The 22,330-nt window shown below is 53.3% G+C and overlaps 1 protein-coding gene across 1 annotated transcript in view; it reads left to right on the top strand.

Moving 5' to 3' along the window:
• The window catches only part of LOC127545663 (acyl-CoA dehydrogenase family member 11-like), a 35,774-nt gene that overhangs the window by 3,043 nt on the left and 10,401 nt on the right, over nt 1–22,330 (top strand). Inside the window, exons 2-10 of the mRNA XM_051973093.1 lie at nt 10,154–10,386; nt 13,325–13,424; nt 13,644–13,761; nt 13,843–13,985; nt 14,426–14,575; nt 15,752–15,846; nt 17,283–17,382; nt 17,728–17,868; nt 22,056–22,148. Coding sequence (XP_051829053.1) covers nt 10,154–10,386; nt 13,325–13,424; nt 13,644–13,761; nt 13,843–13,985; nt 14,426–14,575; nt 15,752–15,846; nt 17,283–17,382; nt 17,728–17,868; nt 22,056–22,148 — 1,173 coding nt within the window. The remainder of the gene's footprint in view (nt 1–10,153; nt 10,387–13,324; nt 13,425–13,643; nt 13,762–13,842; nt 13,986–14,425; nt 14,576–15,751; nt 15,847–17,282; nt 17,383–17,727; nt 17,869–22,055; nt 22,149–22,330) is intronic.

Raw genomic sequence — 22,330 nt, 5'->3', positions numbered from 1 at the left:
TCCCAAACAAAACAAACCAAAAGGCCAAGAACTGAGTTGGTTGAGTGAAGCAATTTTCATTTAGCAAGATTCTGGAGACCTTTTATTTAATGAAAATACAGTGGAAAGGTTACTGCTTCTGGAGCCAAGGATCCAGAAGCCATGAAGCCTTCTTCCTGTGATACTCAATGCTTAACTTCCTGTTTTTCCATAGCCTCATCTGTAGAATGTGGGAGTTATAGGCAGCCTTTCAGGTCCCTTCCAGTTCTAGAACTAGGATTGTCTGACCTTGAAAAAACATCAGCTTGGATATCTGAATAGTTGGTTCATCCATATGGGAACTTGGTCCGCCCTCTACATATTGGTTCCGTGAGATTCTTCCTAGATCTCCCATGAATCCTTAGAAGCCCACAGAACACTCCAGATGCCTTTCTGCAGGCCCTCAGTATTTGGCAGTTGATAACATCTGAGTACCGTTCCATGGCTGCCAAATCAGTCAACCAAAATCAAACTGTAACAAAGTACCTACCATGTAGGTAAGAAGTACTGAAAATACAGTTTTGATATTACTTCTCAGGAACGAGCCAACACAATTTACAAAATGGAGCTGGGCACCAACCGTTCCCTTTGGGTCAGTCACCCATTGGCAAATCCCATCTCTAACCCTAACAGCAGGAACATGGACAAGTCACACAACATCTCAAGTGTTTCCTCATCTGTAAAATGGGAATAGTTATACCTACAAAATTGTTGTAAAGTTAAAATGAGCCAATAGATGCAAAGTGCTTTTGCTGCCTTTAAAGCCTAGAATAGTCTGTTATTGCTAGTGTGTCTTTCCATGATTTGCAGTTGTATCAGACCTGGGATCTCTTAAAAACCAGTCCCTGGGATGCTGCTCTTCACTCCATAAATCCTGATTTATATTGTGCGGCAGCCAACTCCCACCCACCCACCATGTGTCTCTCTCCATTACCCTCGGGGTGATCCTCACCTTCAAGTCTTGAGACTGCAGTGGTCCATGACTCATAGTTATGCAAAACAAGAGAAATATTGGCTCTAAAAAACAAGGCTTTTATTTCAGGAAGAAGCTTGGGGTCATTAAAAGAACTTTGAAGTTTCCCCAAAGCAATCCATCCTGTTGTTTTTTTCCTCCAAAAACAGGATTTTTTAAAAAGCAAGGATGGGAAGGAAAATTGGCAAAAGTGAGGAATACTCATTGGACAGCCCATGAGCACCCCTGGCATCCATTGATATCTTTGTGTCCTTGATAAAGGTTCTCTGATACTTTGGGTGAGCCCCCTCAAGCTTGGGGAACTAGATAAGTCTAATAAGAGTCTGCTCATGAGAGGACTGGGAGCAGTGATGAGAAATGAGTCAAGTGCGTGTCTTTCCAATAAGCTAAGACAGCCAAGTCACTTTCACTTACTTTGGTTCTGAAATTATGAAAGCCTTCACATCCTGTAATCATTGCACTCAGGCCTTGCTGATGTGGAAATCTGGAAGGTTCAGGGCCTTCCAGATGGGCTAAGAGTCATTCAGGAAGGGCTAATGTGGACATGTGGGGGTGGCTATCATTTCACATTGGTGAAATCACTGCCCACTCCCCACAAAGGGAGGACACATCTTCCTATTGGATAACTGACAGTAAACTAAGATTTGAAATTAAAATGGAAATTCTATAAAGAGGCAGAAGGGAAAAAAAAGGATCTATTGACAAATACACCTGTCCAGGTGATGAGTTGGGTGCTGACCATCTGCTCTTCTTTGTCCCACTGCAGAGATTATTTGGGCTATCTGTCATCAGTGTCCTTCAAGAATACTGTGCTTGTTTAAGAGAGCTCCAGGTCCCTTAGATACTAAAATATGGCCTGCAGAGCACTAATGTTATGGTCCATTTCCTTGAAAACCTAAGTGAATATCTAGCATCCCATTGCTTTTCTTGATCAGAAAAGTGATTTTTATCATCTTTAGCTTCTAGATCCTAGACACTTCTCATTCAGCAATCCTGTCACTGATGTAGACACTGGATAATGAGAAGCACCAAAAGTTGGGATTCAGTTATCTCTGATAAAAGTTAGATTTATTCAGGGGAATAGCTTGCAGACAAAATGAAGGGATACAACAGACACCAGAAATGGTAAATATGAAGCAGGATGAAGGAGCATATGAAAAGTTCCTCAATGGAATTCAATTACCCAGTAGAAAGGGAGCACCCCATGAGGTTGGGCATGGCCTTAGCTGGCAGGCTAAAACCTGAAAGGGATTTAGCACCCCAAAAGAATTAGCTATAAGAAGTAGAGTTGAAAAGCACACTAGGGTTACAGGAGAAGACATCACAAGGCATGGAGGGGCAAGGAGACACCAAATGCCGTGGCTGGCTGACCCAAAAGAGGGCAGCAGCCAAGCTATGACCCATAAGTAGACCTTAAGAGGGAAAATTTAACCTCAGGGACATGACTGGAATTACTGACAAGAGAATGGCAAGGGGAGACCTTTACAGAGGGTGTGTAGTGTGCTTTCTAGAGCCCCACCTTGGGCGCCAAAATGTAATATCCAGACTAGCTCTCTGAAGGATCTCTGGACCAGCCTTGGTCTTATTGGAGGAGTGAAAGAGGCAGGAGAGCCACCAGGATGGTCAAAGATGGAGAGTATTTCCAGTCCTCTCAGCCCTTAAATACCTCAGTATGATTACATTACAGCACACTGAGCATGTGCCAAGTAGAGAACCATATATCATACTGAGTAAGTTCAAACTATAAGCACCCTGCTATACAGCCCCTTACTATGAGTAGAACACAGGTGATCACGGCCTCCCTGATTTCTCGGGAAAGAGAACACCAAAGGGAGGTGGGGAGCCAAACCAGACCTTGTTAGCAGGTTCCCTCTGGACTAAAGAGTCTTAGATCTTACCCAGAGTTTCCTCACTTATCTGCAGCCCCCTACAAGGCTGAATCTCAGGGGGTTGATAGAACTTGGATTTTGAACTGGATCATCTCTCCAGAGGGTGGGAGCAGGGAGCTAAACTGATCTCTAGCAGTGTTTTCTCCCTGCTTGCCTCGGGGGATCAATTCTTGTTTCTCTTTGTACGACACAACTTTCAGGACCTCATAACTATAGGGACTTGGAACTAGAAGGTCTTGCACATTATTTTGTTGACCATGCTTGGAATGGTCTTTTTGAGGTCTAGCTTTGGGGTACCTAAATGAAATTAGGGTTAAGGTCTAGTGGCAGGTTTGGGGTACAGATTCGGCGCAAGGGGGTCTAGTAGCGGCACGAGTTCCCAATAAAAGCATTTATTGGCCCGGAGAGCTAGATTGATAAAAGAGGTTTATTATTAGATAAGCAAAGTTAAAGTATAGGCGAAGGTAGAGATAAGGAGGGCACTGGACAGAGGGTCCAGTGGACAGAGGGTCCTCACATGGTAGCCATGTTTGGAATCTCTGCAAAGAGGGGTTCCCAGCATGATCTTTTTATAATAGGAGACTTAGCTCGAGGGGCTTTCGGGTGTAGCCCCAACGTTGGCTCAAATCCGGGTGGGGCTGGGAACAGGTCAGATCTTCTATTGGAATTCAAAGGGACCAGGATTTGTGAGTTAAAGGGCAATTTACATTTTAACTAGGAGAGGGTGGGAATCTAGAAAGGAATCTTTCCCACATCAGTCTCATCTTTGACTTTTAAAATAAGACAGTCTTTTAAGATCCAGCTCAAACGCTGCCTTCAAATGGGAGACCTTGCCTTGGTCCCCTTTTCTACCCCATCCAATTCACCATGATATGTTGTCTCCTCCATTAGAACATGAGTTCTTTCAAGGGAGGATTTTTTGCTTTTTTTTTTTTTTTTTAGTATTCCAAGCAGTCAGGATTATCCCTGGTGTGTATCCAGCCCCTGATAAATGCTTGCTGATATTGTGGAAAGGGCCCCTGAACTTGTTTTCCTGACTTGCCCTATTTTCTAGGACATTAGTTTCCCTAAACTATGTGTTCTTTTGCAACTGGATTTAGAAGGGGATTGTCCTGCACTCCTCCAATGAGACTTCTCCTTTTTGTTAGACCCATAAATAAGTATTCAGGGCTGATCATAGAGCAGGCTCTTTGGTACAAGGAGTTCCCACAAAGGTCCCCAACCTTTCTGTTGTAATCACATTACTACTCAGTCTTGTAGAATCAGGACTTTAGGTCAATCGTGTCCAACTGGCCTATGCGGGCTCAGTTCTATCCAACTCCAGCCATCCACATCCACAAGACTTAGGCCCCTTCCCCCACCACAACTCCAACTTGCCAGATGACCCCCCCCCTCCCAGACTGAAGCCCTGTGCTCAAGGATCAGCAGCCTGAACTCATTGCTCAGTGATTAACATTTCACCCGGACATCCCCACTCCATCCAATAATCCTGTTCTCCATCCCCCAGCTAGGTAGGTCAGTTTGGCTCTAGGCTGTATGCCTGAGGAATAATGTGTAACTTCGAATAGAAAAATTAGAAAAAGATTGTGAAAGCTCTTCAGCAGCAAACACCTTTATCCTGGAAGCCTTTGGGAACCTTGAAAAGTTATCTAGGAGGAGGATTTCACTTTTTTAAAAAAAGGAATAGCACTTTATTGGTTGCCTGGAAGAGAAGAGAGGAAGAAAATGAGCTGACGGGGGAAGGGGGGGAGGGAGAGAAGTACTCTGGCCGATTGCCCATTTACTCCTATAGAGCAGGAAGCTCCAGCTTGTCCAGAGAGCTAGGATTTGGAGAAAGTGCTGTACCTCCTTTCCCTTCTGTCCTGTCACATCCTGGCCTTGCCCTGTTTTTCAGCCGCCCCAGGAAGATAGGAAGGGAACACCCCCCTCCCCCCACTGTAGCCTTGAACTTGCAAACCGAGAGACCCAGTTCAAATTGTGCCTCTAGGGAATTTCGAGCTGGAAAGGAATTTAGAAGTGGGTGGATCACTGATCTAGAACTGGCAGAAACCCAGAAAGCCATGGAGTCCAGCCTCTTCCTTAGTGGAATCGCGGCTAGAAAATGTCTGAAATAGCATGGGAACCCAGGAGTTCCTGCCGTCTGGTCCAACACTCTCCACTCTGGCCACCACACCGTGCTGGTTCCAAGAAACCCAACCTCGGGGCCGCCAGGTGGCGCAGTGGGTGCAGCCCCAGCCCTGAAGTCAGGAGGAGCTGAGTTCAAATGTGTCCTGAGACATTTAACTCGTCCTAGCTGTGTGAGCCTGGGCAAGTCACTTAACCACAGACTGACACTGGGAGGGCCCCAGAAAGGATTTTACAGACGAGGAAACCGAGGCTCATGGAGAAGTGATCTGTCCCCCAGGAGTAAATGAAACATCCGCGTCCCCAGGACCAGGGCGCTGGGCTGCCGGACTCCCTGGCCCAGGGACAGGGGCGTGATTTGATCTGTAAGTTTCTATCGCCGCCTTCAAGGGTTGGTTTTTCAAAGGGAGAAGGGTCAAGGGCCCCAGATTGACTATTAACCTCTCTGGCCGCCTGGGGAAGTTTGCTCCCAAGAAACAGTTCCTGAATCCCAGAAGCCGCTGTGCCCCTCTCCCTCCCCCCTCCCCCCCCCCCGCCCCCGCCTGCCCTGAAGTGTGGGACCAGGTCGGAGAACCGAGCTGGGGGAGGAGGGGACCGGGCTGGGCTTCCCTTCCTCCTCCTTTCTCCCCTCTCCCCCACCCCCACCCCCACCCCCCAGGGCCAGGCTCTTCCCCCCACACCCCCGCCTGCTTCATCTCTGACGGGCGGGCGTGGGCGGAGCAGCCTCCGGGGACAGCTGGGGCTTAATGAGCCGGGCCGGGAATGACAGGGGCCGCGATCCGCAAGCCTGGCTGATTGCCCTAATGGGGACGGATCTGGGGGAGGATGCTCCGGTCCCAGCGGAACCCGGCGGCCCGCTCCGAACAGAACCAGGCGGCCCGCTCCGAGGGGCTGCTTTTCTCCGCAGATTCTCTGTCCCTTTCAGTTTTCCTTGCGTTTACCAGCCATGTGGACCTGCGCGAGTCATTTACCCTTTCTCTAAGTGGCAAAAAACCTCTGCTTTAGAGGGAGTTTTCCCACCTGGGACATCCTTACATTGATGCAATCACTGGGCCAGGCTCTGGCCCATCTTTTAGACTCGCGAACCCACCCCCTATCCCCCAAAAAAGACTCGCGAACCCGCGCAGCTTGAGGTTTTTGCAAGGACCGGTCCCGGAGCCGCCCCGCCGAAAGGTCACAGGGGCAGCCGGAGTGGGGACAGCCACGGGCCGGCATGGCGGTATAACCGGGAGGGAGGTGGAGATCTGCCCCAGCGGGGGGACTGTGCGTGCAGAAGGGAGGGAAGAACGGGAGGTGCTCCAAAGGGAGAGGAGCCCAAGCTTGGGTTCTTCCTGGGGCCGGTAAGATTCCACTAGCTGTGCTTGGTCCCCGAAGGCTTCGAGGCAGGGGAGAGCTCTGGCCTCCCCCGCCCCCTCTTCTCCTCCCACCCACTCCCAGTGGCAGTGGAGCTGCTGAATGGGCTGGGGGCAGCTGGGAGCGGATGATGGGCCCCGGGTAGCGGAGGGAACAGAGACAAGGGGACAGATGCAAGGAACGCTGGTGGCAGCACCTGCCTCAGGGGCTCCTCCTCCCCCCACATCAAGCTTCACCCCTTTTCTTCCCTCTCAGTATCGCCTCCACCCCCCACATCAGCAGTCGGGGTACAGCTTCAGTCCTTTTCTTCCCTCTCAGTATTGCCTCTACCCCCCACATCACCAGTCGGGGTACAGCTTCACCCCTTTTCTTCCCTCTCAGTATTGCCTCCACCCCCCACATCAGCAGTTGGGGTACAGCTTCATCCCTTCCCTCTCAGTAGCGCCTTCACCCCCCCCATCAGCAGTCGGGGTACAGCTTCACCCCTTTTCTTCCTACCAAACCACATTGATGCCAGTTTCTACCTCAGCCTCCCCAAAGAGATCTGGAAAGAGCCCTAGATTTCTAGTACAGGAGATGAGGAAACTGAGGTACAGAGAGGTTGCAGCCCTACCAATAGCACGGGGCTAACAGGTGGCAAACCCAGAATGGGAACTGGGCTCTCTGCCTGACCCAGCCCGGGACTCTCTTCTCTGCCAGCTGAAATGATGGAACTACTCTTGGGAACCAGGGGCCTGTTTGAGGGGCCACCAAAGGCCCCGGCTTCTCCAAGGTGGGCGTTCTGGGCACTCTGGCTGTTTAAAAGGAAATAGGCCCGTTGCCACCTTGGCTTTTTTCTTTTTGTTTGTCGGATCAGCAAGAAAGGCCAGAGTTGGGGCAAGGAGACCCGGCTCCGCTCCCTTTCTGGTCCCTTCCGGTGCCTTCCCTGTAGCTCATCATGCTTCCCACGTCTGCAGGCCGTCCCATAATACTGCCGGCAAGAAGGGAAGAAAAACGAGCCTCGAGATAAGCCGAGTCTCGGGTTCGGTCCCAGAGGACAAAGGCAGGGTCAGGCGGCCAGCTTTCATTCTGGTCTCCCCGACACTTTCCCAGCCTCCTCCTCAGCCTGTCATCTTCCTCAGTGCCTCCTCTCTGTCCCTCCGCAGCTCTCAGGTGACTTTCCTTTGTGAAGTCACATGGTCCATCACTTTCCCTGCTGGGTTCTCTCTGGCAGGGACTAGCTTTCTTCTGAGTGACTAAGGCAGGAGAAAGAAACAGGACAGAGCCCCCCCCCCCCAAAAAAAAAATAGCTGAGGCTCCAGGATCCATGTGGGGCTTCTAAGGGCAAACATTACAGAAGCTACAGCAGCTGAAAATGTGCACTTCGGAGGCTGCCCTGGTGAAAAGAGAAAGAGAAAAAGAAGGCTCCACGAACGAAGGGAAGAAAGAAAAGGAAGGAAAGAAGAAAAAAGAATGGCAGGAAGGGAGGAAGAAAGAAAGGGAGGAGGCAGAAAGAGGGAGAGAGGAATAGACAAAGAGGGAAAGAGGAGGAGGAGAGAGAGAGGAATGGAGGGAAGGAGGGAGAAAAAAGAGAGAAGAGTGGGAAGAAAGGGAAAGAAAAAAGTGGGAAGGAAGGAAGGGAAAGAAAAAAGTTCTAGAAATAACCACAATGTGTTGAATTAACCCTATCTTTGATTTCTTTCTGGTATTCTATGCACACCTTTGGGAATTAAGAGGTAGGAGCTTCATAGGAAGAACAAAAATTAGCTCTATTTCTGGGGCCTTTAAATAGCTAATCCCTGAGGACTTGGCTACGCTGTGAACCAGATGCTTTATGGGAAGGAGCCCCTTTCATGGAGCTTTGAAAGGGAGCTACTTGATCAGTAATAGACCCTATATCTGTGGGGAGCAAAGACACACACTCAAGATGAACAAGAATATAGGAAAAAAAGAAACATTTATTTGGCACTTACTATGTTTCAGGTGCTATGTTAAGCACTGTGCAAATATCACCCCATTTTATCTTCACAACTTTGAAAGGTCGGTGCTATTTTCCTCGCATTTTATAATTGGAGAAACTGAGGCAGACAAAGGTCTTGCCCAAGGTCAACTAGCTAGTTAGTGTGCTAGGCCCGAGGCAAGCCATGTTTTTTAACTCTCAACAGTGCCAACCTGACCACTTTTCAAGGGGCTGGTTCCCACTAAATGAAACCTAGTTGTAATTCTGTCCATGGGCAACCTGTTAATGGAAGCACAGCACTGGGGACCCATAAGCTTTAGCTTCAGGTATATTAAGACTGGAGGTAGCAGCTCCTCTCTAGACAAGTGCGTGAGCAAGCTGAAGGAGCCACCGAGAGGGGGGTTAATGCAAAAGTGAAACACTGACACCCCTGACCTTAAGGGACTCACGTTATAAAGGGGGAAGCAGATCAGAGTGGCCAGGGGAGGGTGTCTGAGGTATGGGAAAGGAGAGGAGGAGGAAGAAGAGGGAAGCCTAAAGCTCCTACTGTGTGCTAGTGTGGCGCTAAGCCCTTTGCAGACAGAATCTCATTTGATGGTGAGGTGAGAATACAGAACTCCCTTCCCCCTCCTTCCAGAACATCTTCTTCGGGGTCTTGGTTGCAGAACTTCCCCACTGTTGGAATCTGCTCCTGGGATGCTCCAGGCGGGCTCTGATCTGGATCTAGAGCTGTCTGAGCGCCTGCTGTGCAGTGTCAGCTAATTTCATCCAATGATCAAAGTACTTCACTCCTCCCAAACTGATTAAAGACGGTTCATACCCAGGATGCACTCTTGATTGATTGAATAGAGATGCCCAAGGACTCAGTAGTTACATTAATTGGTTGAGGGAGGGAGTGTTCACACCTCCTTTATTCAATAACAGCATGAAAGAATTACCAGGAAACTCTGAGTCATCTCCTACTAATTTGTGTTAATTCAATTCACCAAGGGAGGGAGAGGAAAGAAAGGAGAGAGGAAAGGAAGAAAGGAAGGAGGGAGAGGGGGGAAGGGAGAAAGGAGGTTAGGAGGGAGGAATGGAGGAAGGAGGGAAAAGAAGGGAGAAAAGAAAGAGGAATGAAAGGAAGGAGGGTGAGGGGGGAAGGGAGAAAGGGAGGTTAGGAGGGAGGAAGAGAGGAAGAAGGGAGGAAAGAAAAAAGGAAGGAAGGAAAGAAGGGAGGAAAGAGAGAGGGAGGAATGAAAGGAAGGAAGGAGTAAGTTGGGCCTGGAGTTCAATTCAGTCTCAGACACCTTCTAGCTATGTGATCCCAAGCAAATCATTTTACCCTGTTTGTGCCTCAGTTTCCTCATCTATGAAATGACCTAAAGAAAGAAACGGCCAACCACATCAGTGTCTTTGCCAAGAAAATTGCAAACCAGGGTCGCGGAGAGTTGGACATGATTGAAAAACTACTAAACTATTATTCTGGGGACCCCATAAACTCCACCAGACTGCTGCCCCCTAAGGGGCCATAACACCAAAGAGATTCAGAACCCCCGAAAGAGGGTCTCTTCAGTCTCTTCTCAGCTCAAACCGGGAGGGGCTGAATGTTAGTCCCCACCCGGCCCCCAAATCCTGTGCTTTCATCCCCACTTCTCCTGTGATCATCACAGTCGTTCCATGAAGGAGTCTTATGGTTCCAACTAATAAATGAAAGAACTGAGCGTGGCAGGGCTTCCGCCGCCAGGTCGCTCCGCCCAGTGGGACTCACTGCCTTGTCTTGGAGCTCCCACTGCTTCCCCGTATCCTGGCTCCCGAGGAGGGGATGGATTTGGGAAGGGAAGGTCTGCCACTAAGTCTGGGGTGTCTTCTCTGCAGGTCTTTGCGGAAGTGACCCAGGACCTGCAGAGGTTTGGGGCCCGAGTATCGGGCGAGATCCTCTCCCTGGGGCAAGAGTGTGAGGCGAACCCCCCTAGACTGCAGCAGTTTGATGGGTGGGGTCGGCGAGTGGACCACATCCTCACCTGCCCGGCTTGGAAGAAGCTCAAGGAAATCTCTGCCGAGGAAGGGCTAATCGCCATCGGCTACGAGAGGAAATATGCCAGGTGGAGGTAAGGGTCTTGGCGGAGATTCGGGGTCGTCCCAGAGGCCCCGGGCCGGGGGAAGGAGCGCCGGAATTGGAGTTGGGACATCTGGGGCCTCTTTTGCCCATTCTGAGTCAGGGCCAGACTGAGCAAGGCCGTCTGCTCCAGGCCCTGACCTTCCACGGAGGAGCTGAGGGAGCCTGGCCCACAAGGAGCAGAGTCTCCTGTGGTCCCCTCGTGGAGAGGGAAGGTAATGGTATCTGTGGGCTTGGGCACCAATGGCACTACGGATGGAGGACCGGCCATGGAGCCAGGGAAATCCCAGCTCCATTTCTGCCTCTGACGCCCTCCAGCTGTGTGACCCTGGCCAAGGCCCATCGTTGTCAGAGGGAAGGGAGAGGCCACAGGACAGGAGCCCGGGAACGGAGAACCGGGTCCGAATGCCATCTCCGAGGATGCCCAGGGCTCTCCATCTCTCTGCCCTGCTTCCCCGTCTGCAAAGTGAGGCGGCCGAAGGAGCCGGCTCCGAGCTCTGGGGCTACGGCTCTGTCTTGGTGGAAGGAGTTCCCACCCTAGGACTCTCCACAGCAGAGAGGACAAGTCCAGAATGCGCGTGCACCCATTCCCATCCATGGCGCGTGGAGGGGGCTTTGCCACCCAGGAGCGAGGGTCAAGCCCTTCCTGCCTCGGGGCCCTGAGCCGCCGGCTCTGTGCCTATATGCGCGGCTGTGAGCCGAGCCCGTGTGCTGAGCCATAAAGAAATAATTAGCCCGAGCTAATGGCCCATCATCCAGCCCATCCGTGTTCCATTCCCCAGGGTTTCCTCCTACGTTATTAGACAGATACATAAAACTTCAGCCTTGTGTGGGAGTGGGGGGGGGCCTGGGTGAGAGACCCAGCTCTCAACCCTGTGTCCTGGGTGACCCCAAGCAAGTCCTTCCCTTCCCCAGTCTCATTTTCCCTTCTGCAAAATGATGTAACTTCACTAGATAATCTCTAAGATTCCTTTCTGCATTAGCCAGTCAGTAGTTATTGTTATTAAGCACCTACTGAGTGCCACCCAAAGGTGGCAAAAAAAAATCCCCTTTTCTTTTTCTCCCCTTCCCCCTTTTTAAAGCATGGACAATGGGGTTAAGTGACTTGCCCAGGATCACACAGCTAAGACGTGTTAAGTGTCTAAGGCCAGATTTGAACTCAGGTCCTCCTGACTTCAGGGCTGATGCTCTATCCACTGCAACACCTAGATGCCTCCCCCCCAAAAAAAATCCCTTTTTCAATGGGAGAGACGGCCTGCAAAAAATGATGGCACATAAGCCACCGAGGCACCGATTGCATTCCATCCTAGTAAGGGCCCACTAAGTGCCAGGTACAGTACTAGAGGCCAGGGTTCCAACGACAAGAACAAAAACATTCCTCGTCCCCAAGGAGCCGACTCTCTAATTGGGGGCAGAGGGAAGGGAGAGACACGACCCATGCATGGACAAGTAAACACCTATTATGTACAAAAACATTTTCAAGTGTTGAGAGAAATGATTATTTCTCTCTTGTATTTAATGAATAATGATTGCGTTAGGGCCAGGTTTTTCCCCTTTCCACTTTCTCGTTCAGAAACCAGCCCCTGTGCATTACTGGGGCTGAAGTGCTGGTAGGGCTGATAACGAAGAGGAGAACCCAGATCTATTCGAAAGGCAAAGTTAATGAACTGATGGACTCTGGTCCGTTGTGTTTTACTCAGACAAGTTTGGGGAAATGTGGATTCTCCCTTTTGTCATTTGGGTGAGATGGATACAGATAAGTCTTTTTGACCAGATTTAAGTGATCCGCATCACGTCCCCCAAACCATCATTAGAGTACGTCTACTATTGTTATAATATTATATATTATTATTATATCATATATATAATATTATAATATTCACTCTCTCCTTAGTTGGTAACCAATCAGAGCTGGTTTCCAACCTCAGGAAAACCCATAATTCCAAGAGTCGTAAGTTCTGTTAAGTCAGTTCCATGGTGGCTCTTTAGTCCAAGGGAGACAGACAAATGACCATCCTTTTGTTAATACTATGCTAGCATTATTAATAAAAGGATTAATTATCCAGAATCTGTGTCCCCCAAACCTTTTCTATTTCACAGCTGGGAAAAGAAAGGTCTTAGTCGGGAGATGGCAGCCCAAGCATGCTTTGGACAGCTAGGAGTCTGCCAGGCGTGGGCCGGGGGAGACCAGCCGGGCCTGGGCCACATGGGTGCCTTGTGGTCCCTCGCCAGGGCGAGCTATGTTGTGTTTACCTCATGATGGAAGAAAAACCCAGTCCTTTGAGCTGCAAACAGAAGCGAATGATTCCCTTATTCGGGAATGAAATGGAGAGAGGAGGGGAGCCATCCTTTCTGCATCGTATTTCCTTAAAATGGCGTGTTCTTGCTGTGGGCAGCATATCCCAGGGTGCTTTTATCCAGCCAGTAATTCATTCATTTATCTTTCTATCTATTCTTTTATCCATCCATCTACCCATAGGTATTCATCCATCCATCTATCCATCCACCCAGCCATACTTTTATCCAGCCATCTATCCATCAATCACGCATCCCTTTATCCATATATTCATCCATCTACTCATTTATCCAACCATCCATCCATTTGTCCATTCTTCCATTTATCCTTCCTTCCTCCTTTTCTCCCTCCTTTCCTTCCTTCTGTCCTTCCTTCCTTCTTTCCCTCCCTCCCTCCTTTCTTCCTTCTTTTTTCCCTCCCTCCCACCTGCTCATTCAGCCAAGTTCAGCAGGCATGGTGACAAAGCCTCCATAAGGTAGAATCTCACCCTGCCTCGTGGAAGAAGGGGAAGGAGGGCACCCAGGAAGCTGCCCTGAGCCGGACAGCGGAGCAGGGAGCCCTGGCAGGGAGAGCCAGGTGCCTGCGGCTCCCTTCCTGGCCTGTCCTGACTCTGGCTTTTCTTTGTGCTCCTCAGCCGTGTGTACCAGATGGCCAAGCTGTTTCTGTTTTCTCCCTCTTCTGGAATGTTTCTTTGCCCCCTGGCCATGACCGATGGTGCCACCAAAGTCCTGGAGGTGAGAACTGGAGGCACTCGGAGCTCTCCCCTCTGCACCCCCAGACCTCAGGCTGAGGCTTCGAGCTCCAAATTTGAGCTCCATCAGTCTGCATCAATAAGCATTTATTAAGTACCTGCTGTGTATCAAACACTGGGCTAAGTGCTGAGGTTGTAGAGCTTGTGTTTATTTACCACTCCTTCCCTCACTCAGCTTCTTCTTTGACCTCATGCCCGGCAGGTGATGAACAGCTCAGGGCCACCAGGGGAAGCTTTGGATCATCTGACATCCCGGGACCCGGAGCGCTTCTGGACCTCTGGCCAGTGGATGACCGAGCGCAAGGGAGGCTCCGACGTGGGTGAGTGGAGTCGGGGGCGGGTGCCCGTGGGGGCTCAGAGGGCGCAGCTGCTGGCCAGCCAGTAATCTCCCTCCTCCCCAGCCCATGGCACCGAGACGGTGGCCCTGCCCCAGGAAGATGGCACGTACAAACTCTTTGGATTTAAGTGGTTCACGTCAGCCACAGATGCTGACATGACACTGACCCTCGCCCGGATCATGGACACGGGAGGATCCGTCATCAAGGTCAGCGTGCAGGATGGGGAGAAGAACGCCGGGCCCCTCCCCAGGCTCCTCTGCTTGGACCTCAGGCTCCCCTTGACTGTCCTGGTGGAGTGGTTAGGGGACCGCAAAGACCTGGCTTCAAACCTGGCTGTGCGGCCTTAGCAAATCAGCCAAACCTCTGGTTCAGTCTTCTCATCTCCATGCTCTGAAATTCCCCCTGGAACTCTAGATCACGCCCTCATACAACTTCACAGTCCAGCTGTGAGGAAGCTGGGCTCTGTGCGTGGACAAGGCCCGGGGTCCGGGGGAGCTAAGGGCTGGGATGGAGGAAGGACAGAGCCAGGGCAGGAAGGGGCCAAGCCGAGGCTTCCGGGCAGTCAGAGCTGTGCCTCAGAGGGTGGTGGCTGGGGAAGGGGCGACGGCCGGTCAGCGTGCCGCAGCAGGGCCCTTCTGTGCCACAGGGGACCCGGGGCCTGAGCCTCTTCTTCCTGAAGTTACGGGACGAGCAGGGACGGCTGAACGGCCTCGAAATCCAGCGTCTGAAGGAGAAGCTGGGTACCTGCCAGCTGGCCACCGCCGAGCTGCTGCTGGATGGGGCGCGGGCGCATCTGGTGAGGAGGCGAGAGAGGCGTTTGGCCAGGATGGGGACCCCCAGCCCCTCCCCAGCCACTGAACAGGACAAACTTCTTCCTCGGGTTGGGGAAACTGAGGCAGACAGAGGTCAAGTGCCTGGCCCCTTCCCAGATCCATTCATCCCTTTGTTTATGTTTTTATTTCTCTCTAGATTTTTGGATTAGGCGAAAGGGGAGACTCTTTGCCCCAATGGCTACTTAGCCTTAAGCACTGAATGGGTGCTGCCTTAGCTTAAAAAGGCCAAGGGGCGGCCATTGCTCATCTCCACGCTCCTGATTTCTATCTGGCCTCCGGCCCCAGGAGGCTCTGGAGGGGAAAGGGAGGCCGGTGACCTCACCTTCAACCTGACTCACCGCATGCCCTGGCAGCGCTTCCCTGACGTCACGGGCCCCTTCGAGAAGGACAAACCACGGCCACAGCAATGACTGGCCCAAGATCACACAGGCAGTCAGTGGCTGATCTGGGGTTTAAACCCGGTGCTGTCGGCTCCAAATTACAGCAACGATGCACAGGAAAAACCCGAGGCCAAATCTAGACCCAGACTTTTACGCGTCAGATGACCCCAACCAGGTCATTTCATCACAGTCTGCCTCAGTTTCTTCATTTGTAAAATGGGGACAAACAGGTTTCCCTCCCAAAACTGTTGTGAGAATCAAATGAAATAACAATTATAAAGTGCTTACCATGTGCCTGGCACATAGTAGGCACTATAGAAATGTTAGCTCTTATGATGATGATAATTATTCTTGGTAGCCTTTTTATAGTGCTATAATACTAGTGGGAATTATTATAGCTAACATTTATGTGGCACTTTAATAATAATAATTATAGATAGCATTTATGTGGTGTTTAATCATGAGAATTATTATTGCTCCCATTTATAACGCTTTAATAATAATCATTAATATAAATAGCATTCATAATAATTATTATAGCCAGCATTTCTATAGCATGTTCTTAATAAGAATTGTTGTTAGTTAGTGTTTATATAAGTTTATGAGACTTTTATACGTGATTATCTCACTTGGGCCGGGGCTCCTTTCATCCTTGTGGCCCCAGTGGGGTCGGGGTTGGATCTGCGCCCACCCCCGCATCTTGCTCTGTCCCGGGCGGGAGCCCAGTGCCCTTTGCTTACGGCAGAGCCTTGTCTCCAGGTCTCCCAGGAGGGCCGGGGAGTGGCCACCATTGCCAACATGCTGAACGTGACCCGGATATACAATGCCATAAGTGCCGTCGGCTTCATGAGAAGGTAAATGGGGTGGGGGCCCACCCAAGGCAGAGCCACAAGACTCGGGGACGCAAGGCAGGGCAGGGAGGGGGAGCCACGAGCTTTCCAAAGGTCTCCCACTCTGGCAGCCAGATCTCGGTGGTGCTAGTTCAGCCCCGACTTGAACTGGAATCCCTTTGATACCATCTCCTGGGCCTGAAAGGGATCGAAGAAGGAGGCAAAGGATACGTGTGAATAAAAATATTTAGAGAAGCTCTTTTTGTGGGGGCAAAGAAACTGGGAAACGAGGGGATGCTCTTCCCTGGGGGTGGCAGAATAAGTTGTGGCGTGTGAGTGATGAGCAGGACGGTTTCAGAGAAACCTGGGAAAACTCCCATGAACCGCTGCAGAGGGCGTGGAACAGAACTGGGAGAACACGGTAACAGCCTCCCCAACACGTGGTCATCCGGCCTCTGCTGAGGGGAGGCTCACTCCTTGTGGGACAGCCTGTGCCACCCGGGGACCGACCCGCTTGAAGATCATGGGGTCAGAGCTCCTGGCTGCTATTTCTGGTTCTGCCCTGTGGGGCCAGACAGTTCCCTAGTGTGACCTCGAGCACCCCGCAGCCTTGCGGACACGCGCCTTCCCGCCCCCTCTTTGCTTCTGCTGCATGTGCCCCAGCCTTCCAACCGCCGGCTCGTCCAGATCCCTCCTGCAGACCCTCTCCCAGGACTGCCAGCCAGACTTCCCCAGTCTGCGCTTCGGACAATTCTGCCTCTGTCAGTGAAATAGTCAGAGGTCACTGGGACAAGGAAGAAAAGGGGAGAAGATTTTCACGTCATCTTGCCGGGGCTGAGCCTATTAACACAGGCCTCCTAACATGGGGAGGAAGGTCCGAGCAATTCCATATGAATTTTATATGGTTTTGGGAACATTTTCCTCACAATATTCATGAGAGAGGACAAAGCAAATGTAATTGACCCATTTTACAGAAGAAACACAATCCCCCCCTTCCCCCCCAGTCAAAGGACCTGCACGGCTGGAAGCGAAGGAGGGGCAGTTGAAAGCCTGTCTTTTGGCTCGAGGACCTTGCCCTGTACAAGGTTTCCTCCGGAGCTCGGCACCCCTGGAGGCGATCTCTGCGGCTGCCCTATAGTCCTTCTCCCCGACAGCATCCTGCTCAGGAATGGGAGGGCAGCCCTCGTACGTTCCACCCCTCCGCCACCCACTTCCTGCCCGACCCCATCGGGGGAAACTGGCCCCATCCAAAAAGCCCCTTCCCCTCCTCTCCGAGCTCGTCCCTGGTGGAGGAGACCCGACCACAGTAGGGCAGCTTTAGTTGTGGCTGGGTGGGCTAAGAGAGTTTTTAATTATTCCTTGTTGCCCAGAGTGGATGATGGGAAATACCGGCTCCTTCATATTGGGATAAGGGAAAGGTAAGGGATGCACAGGAACCCGACTCCCCTCCTCTTCTGCAGGGTGGTCAACATGGCCCGAGAGTACGCCACCCAGAGGTTTGTCTTTGGAAAGCTCATCAAAGACCATCCGCTTCACACCCAGACGCTGGCCTGGATGGAGGTGAGAGCAGCCCCAACCCCACAGAGCCCCACCCCCCAAGAGGAAGGGCCTGTGGTCCTGGCCCTGGGTCTGACTGAGGCTCCAGGCAAGGGCGGGGTCTTCGCGCCTCTTCCCTCCGGCCCCCCCCCTCGAGCCAGGGACCGTCAGTCTGGCTGACCTAGAAGAGGGAGGCCGCTGCACAGCCCCACAATTCTGGCAACAACCGCAGTCTTCCCAGATTCATCTGCCCAGAGTGCTCGGATGGGCCGGCCCCCGGGGGAGGCGTGGTCCCGGGGAGACAGCGGGCCCAGGCTGGCAGCGCCCCCCTCGGGTCAGCGGCGTCAGCGTCCTTCTCCTGCCTGGCAGGTGCAGACCCGAGGCGGGTTCCTCTTGATGTTGGAGATGGGCAGGTTACTGGGCCTGGAGGAGACCGACGCCGCCAGCGCCCAAGACTCTCACCTCCTCCGCCTGCTGACTTCAGTGACCAAGCTCTATACTGGAAAGCAGGTGAGAAGCTGGGGCGGATACTGGGGGCGTGGCCTCCCTCTCAGCCTCTCCTCAAGGGCATTATCTCCTCGGCCCCACCCAAAGGGTGTGGTCTAAGCCCCCACGCACATACTGGGGGCGTGGCCTCCATCTCAGCCTCTCCCAGGGAGCGTGCCTTCCCTCCCTCCTCTTAGCCTCTCCCAGAGGGCGTGGTCTCTCAGACCCCTCCCCCCCCACATTGAGGGCATAGCTTCCCTCTCGGTACCTCCCATAGGGCGTGGCCTCCCTCAGTCTCATACTAAGGGCGTGGTCTCAGCCCCACCTGAGAAGACGCGGTCTCTCACTCCCACCCAGAGGGCATGGTCTTTCTCTCAGTCCCGCCCCGAAGGTGTGGCCTCCCCTCAGTCCCGCCCTGAAGGTGTGGCCTCCCCGAAGGTGTGGCCTCCCCCTCAGTCCCACCCCAAAGGTGTGGCCTCCCCTCAGTCCCGCCCCGAAGGTGTGGCCTCCCCTCAGTCCCGCCCCGAAGGTGTGGCCTCCCCCTCAGTCCTGCTTTGGGCCATAACCACATCTCCCCTCAGTCCAGAACCCGTGTGACATGACGTGATACAGAACTGGACTTGAAACTAGAACACCTGGGTTCAAGTTCTGATTTTCCCACATGGCTGTAGCCTCAGTCTCCTAATCTGTAAACTGGGCATGTGCACTCCACAATGTTATACGTAAGAGGCCAGGAGGTACAAAAGGGAGCAGCCATTTATTTGTTAAACACCTTCTATGTGCCAGCTAAGCTTTGCAGATATTGTCTCATTTCATCCTCACAATAGCCTAGGAAGGAGGGCAGTGGAGGAAACTGAGGCAGACAGAGCTGAAGTGACTCGCTGAAGGTCACAGCTATAAGCATCTGAGGTCAGATCTGAATTCGGATCTTGACTCCAGGCCCAGGGTTCTACCCACTGCACTACCCGGCTGCCTCCGCCCACGTGGATGACAGTTTGCTCTCCAGTAACTTGAGATCAGCAGGCCCCAGAAAAGAGGAACATTGAGACACAGACTCCCAGCCTGCGAGGGCCAGCCATCCCCTCCCCGCAGCCCCTGCTCCCCCTCCAGAGGAGGGCCGGCCCAAACAGCCGGGGACAGCTGCTGGCCCAGGGGGCATGGGGCCTCCTCTCCGTTCTGGGAGGAGCCTCCAGCGCTCTCTGCCCACCCCACCCCCAAGGGCCCAGTCCCCTTAACCAAGCCTGGCCTCGAGCCCCTTCCCCATCCCTGCGCCGTCCTAGGTGACCACAGCTTCCCCACGTCCTTCCCCCAAATAGGCCACGAGAACCAAACCCGCGTCCCCAGTGAGGCCGGAGCGGGGCAGAGGTCAGAACTGGGCAGGGGTCAGAGCCGGGCAGAGGTTAGAGGTCAGAGCCGGGCAGAGGTCAGAGCCGGGCAGAGGTCAGAACTGGGCAGAGGTCAGAGCCTGGCAGAGGTCAGAGCCGGCAGAGGTCAGAACTGGGCAGAGGTCAGAGCCGGGCAGAGGTCAGAGCCTGGCAGAGGTCAGAACTGGGCAGAGGTCAGAGCCGGGCAGAGGTCAGAGCCTGGCAGAGGTCAGAACTGGGCAGAGGTCAGAGCCGGGCAGAGGTCAGAGCCGGGCAGAGGTCAGAGCCGGGTGGAGGCCAGAGCCGGGCAGAGGTCAGAGCCAGGTGGAGGCCAGAGGCCGCTTTAACAATCTCCCAGCCATCAGTCCAGGACACTGGCCTCTGGCTGGCCGCCCCTCCCCCTCCCCGCCCCTGCTGGCCCGTTTGCCCTTCTCCGGTCCCGGGGCACTCGGGTTCTCTCCGCTTCCCTGGCAGGGGCTCTGCTGGTTCTTCCGGGATGCAGGGATGGCTCCGTCTGAGTGGGAACAGCCGCCTGCCAGAGGCCCCATTCCTGGCTCCCTCCTTGCCTCAGGGATTACGCCGCCCCATGGGCCATTCTGCTCCCTGCTTTCCTGTTGGAAAGCGAGACTTCAGCCGCTTGTCTCGTCCCCACTGGTTCCTGGCTCTCCTCCCTCCACCCCGGGCCGGCCCTTCCCCCAAACAGCTCCCAGGCCCAACCTTCTTTCCTGGCCTTCTCCGCCAGCCAGCCGAGGCTACGGCCCGGGAGGGCTGGGGGTGGAGGGGGGGGAAGGGGGCACTGAAGCCATAATCTGGGCCACGGCCTTCACTCGGTGTCCCGGGGGCTCACAGCTAGGAAGCGTCCCAGGCCAGGGGGGACTCGGGGCCTCCTCTCTGCAGGCCTCCAGCACAGAGCCCAGCCACCGGTCAGACATTCAGTAGGCACTTAATAAATGCTTGTTGGCCGGCTGCGATAAGTAGCTTGGTGGATGGACAGAGGGAGTTCTTTTTCTCCCCGGTGTTTGTTTAAAGCTCTTAGGATTGTGAGCCTTTGAGGGCGTGTGTGCTATACTATATACAGTGTACACACCCTACATGCATGTGTACATGCTAGATACAAATACGTGTCTATATGCGATTATTACACACACCATGTGTATGTATTCATATGCACACACAATATACACACCATACATACATGTACACAGACATGGTTCCATCATACATACCGTACACATACACATATGTACACGCATGCACATGTACCACACAATACGATGCATCCGTGTATATACGCGCAGATATGTGTCCATATACTACATGCATTTTATATGTGCACATGTGTGTATATCTGTGTACGTGTATTGTCTATATGCGTGTGTGCCCACTACAGACATCGTAGAATAATACATGTGTGTGCAAACACAAATGCATTTAAATGTAGACACCCACGGACATTACATCACCCACACGTAGCCCCGACAGTTTCAGTGATGTTATTCCCGCCAGCCTCTGTTTGATTTTAAACCATGACTCCCCCCAAATCCTGTTCCCAGAGGCCAGCTGTTCCCTTCTGTCCCGCCTCCCCCCGCCCCGGGCAGCTTCCTCATCGGGGGCAGCCGTCGTCTGTGTGACTGTGCTATGAGAATCCCCCCAAAGCTTCTGACTGCGGGCCCTTGGCACCGAGCCTGGCACCGAGCCTGGCACAGAGGGACCGCTAATGGCTGCTTGGTGACTCGCCTCAGACGACAAAGGCCAGAACGCCAGCCCCTGCACTCCGGGGACTCTAGAACTCGGGACCGAGGCCTTTTTTTATATACAGTTAGTTCTAAGTGCATCGTGAACAGCTCCGAGGGGAGACGGACATCAGCCCCGAGATCTGGCAGCTTCCGTTGCCGGGCGGGGTCTGGGCAGACCCCCCTCGGGGGCGCTCCTCTCTCCCCAGCCCCCGGGGGCATGGGGTTCTGGGGAGCAGGGCCCTGGGTGTCCTCACTTTACAACTTGCCGGGTCATTTTCCCATCCTGGGCGTCCCTAACATGCCGTTCGATTGGGAAGCCGAGGACTCGGCGCCGCCGCTCTGGGTCTCGGAGGAGCTGGAGGAGGCGACCTCTGAAGACCCAACTTTGAATCGATGACATTCTTGAGCATGTCTCAACTCTCTGGGCCTCAGTTTTCTGTGTCTGTAAAATGGGAACATACAATCCCTTCTGCATCTTGGCATTAGGGGCATCCCTGCACACAATCTGGAAACTAAAACTCTGGCCTCCCTTTGTACCAGAGGAATCTGAATTTTTTTGTTCCTTTCTGGCTGCTTATGGAACTTATTGCAAGATTGGCACAGCCTACAAGGACATGCCCCAGCTCCCGAACCCCCTCCGCGCCATCCGCGGCCTCGGGGTGCCCTCTGCGGCTTTCACCCCCCATCCCCCCTCCCCATTTAATTTCTTACGCCCGCCCTTGCAAATGGTGATGGTGACAATCGTGCTGCGGAAGGAACAGCTGTCACTGGTGGGAGCAGAGGCTGGGGCCCGAGTCGGGAACTCTGGGCCGGGCACGCCACGTTTCCGGGCACGTTTCGTCCGCTGTGACATGAAAGCTGGGACTCTGGGCTCTCTGAGCGTCCTTCTGCCTCCGAGCCGAGGCGCCCGTGACCCACCGCACAGCACTGGTGGGGGGAGGGATCGGCGACCTGGGGGCCACTTGGGGCCTGGAGAGTCCTGGGTCCGGCCCCTGCCCTCCTGCCTGCAGTGGCAGGTCCAAGATGCCCCCAGAAGCTCCCAGAAGCCTGTAGTGTCCAGGGGGGGGGCAGAGACGTCCCGCTTTTGTCCAGCTGGACCTTCTCTTCACAGGCCGTGGCCGTCGTGTCCGAGGGGCTGGAATGCTTCGGGGGGCAGGGCTACATGGAGGACACGAGCTTGCCGGTCATTCTCCGGGACACACAGGTGAGAGCCAGCGGAGGGCACCGGTCAGCGGCTCCTCTGAGCCCCGCCCCTACCCTCCGGCGTGGGGAGGTCCCTGGGGCTGCCCTCAGGGTCAGCAGTGGGACCCCCGGAAGTGGGGCTTTGAGCCGTAGGGAGTGGAGGGGCCCGAGGCGGGAGGGAAGATAAAGCTCACAGGAAACAGA

Source organism: Antechinus flavipes, chromosome 1, assembly GCF_016432865.1.
Source record: "Antechinus flavipes isolate AdamAnt ecotype Samford, QLD, Australia chromosome 1, AdamAnt_v2, whole genome shotgun sequence".
Taxonomy (NCBI): domain Eukaryota; kingdom Metazoa; phylum Chordata; class Mammalia; order Dasyuromorphia; family Dasyuridae; genus Antechinus; species Antechinus flavipes.
This window is presented reverse-complemented; position numbering and strand designations above follow the sequence as displayed.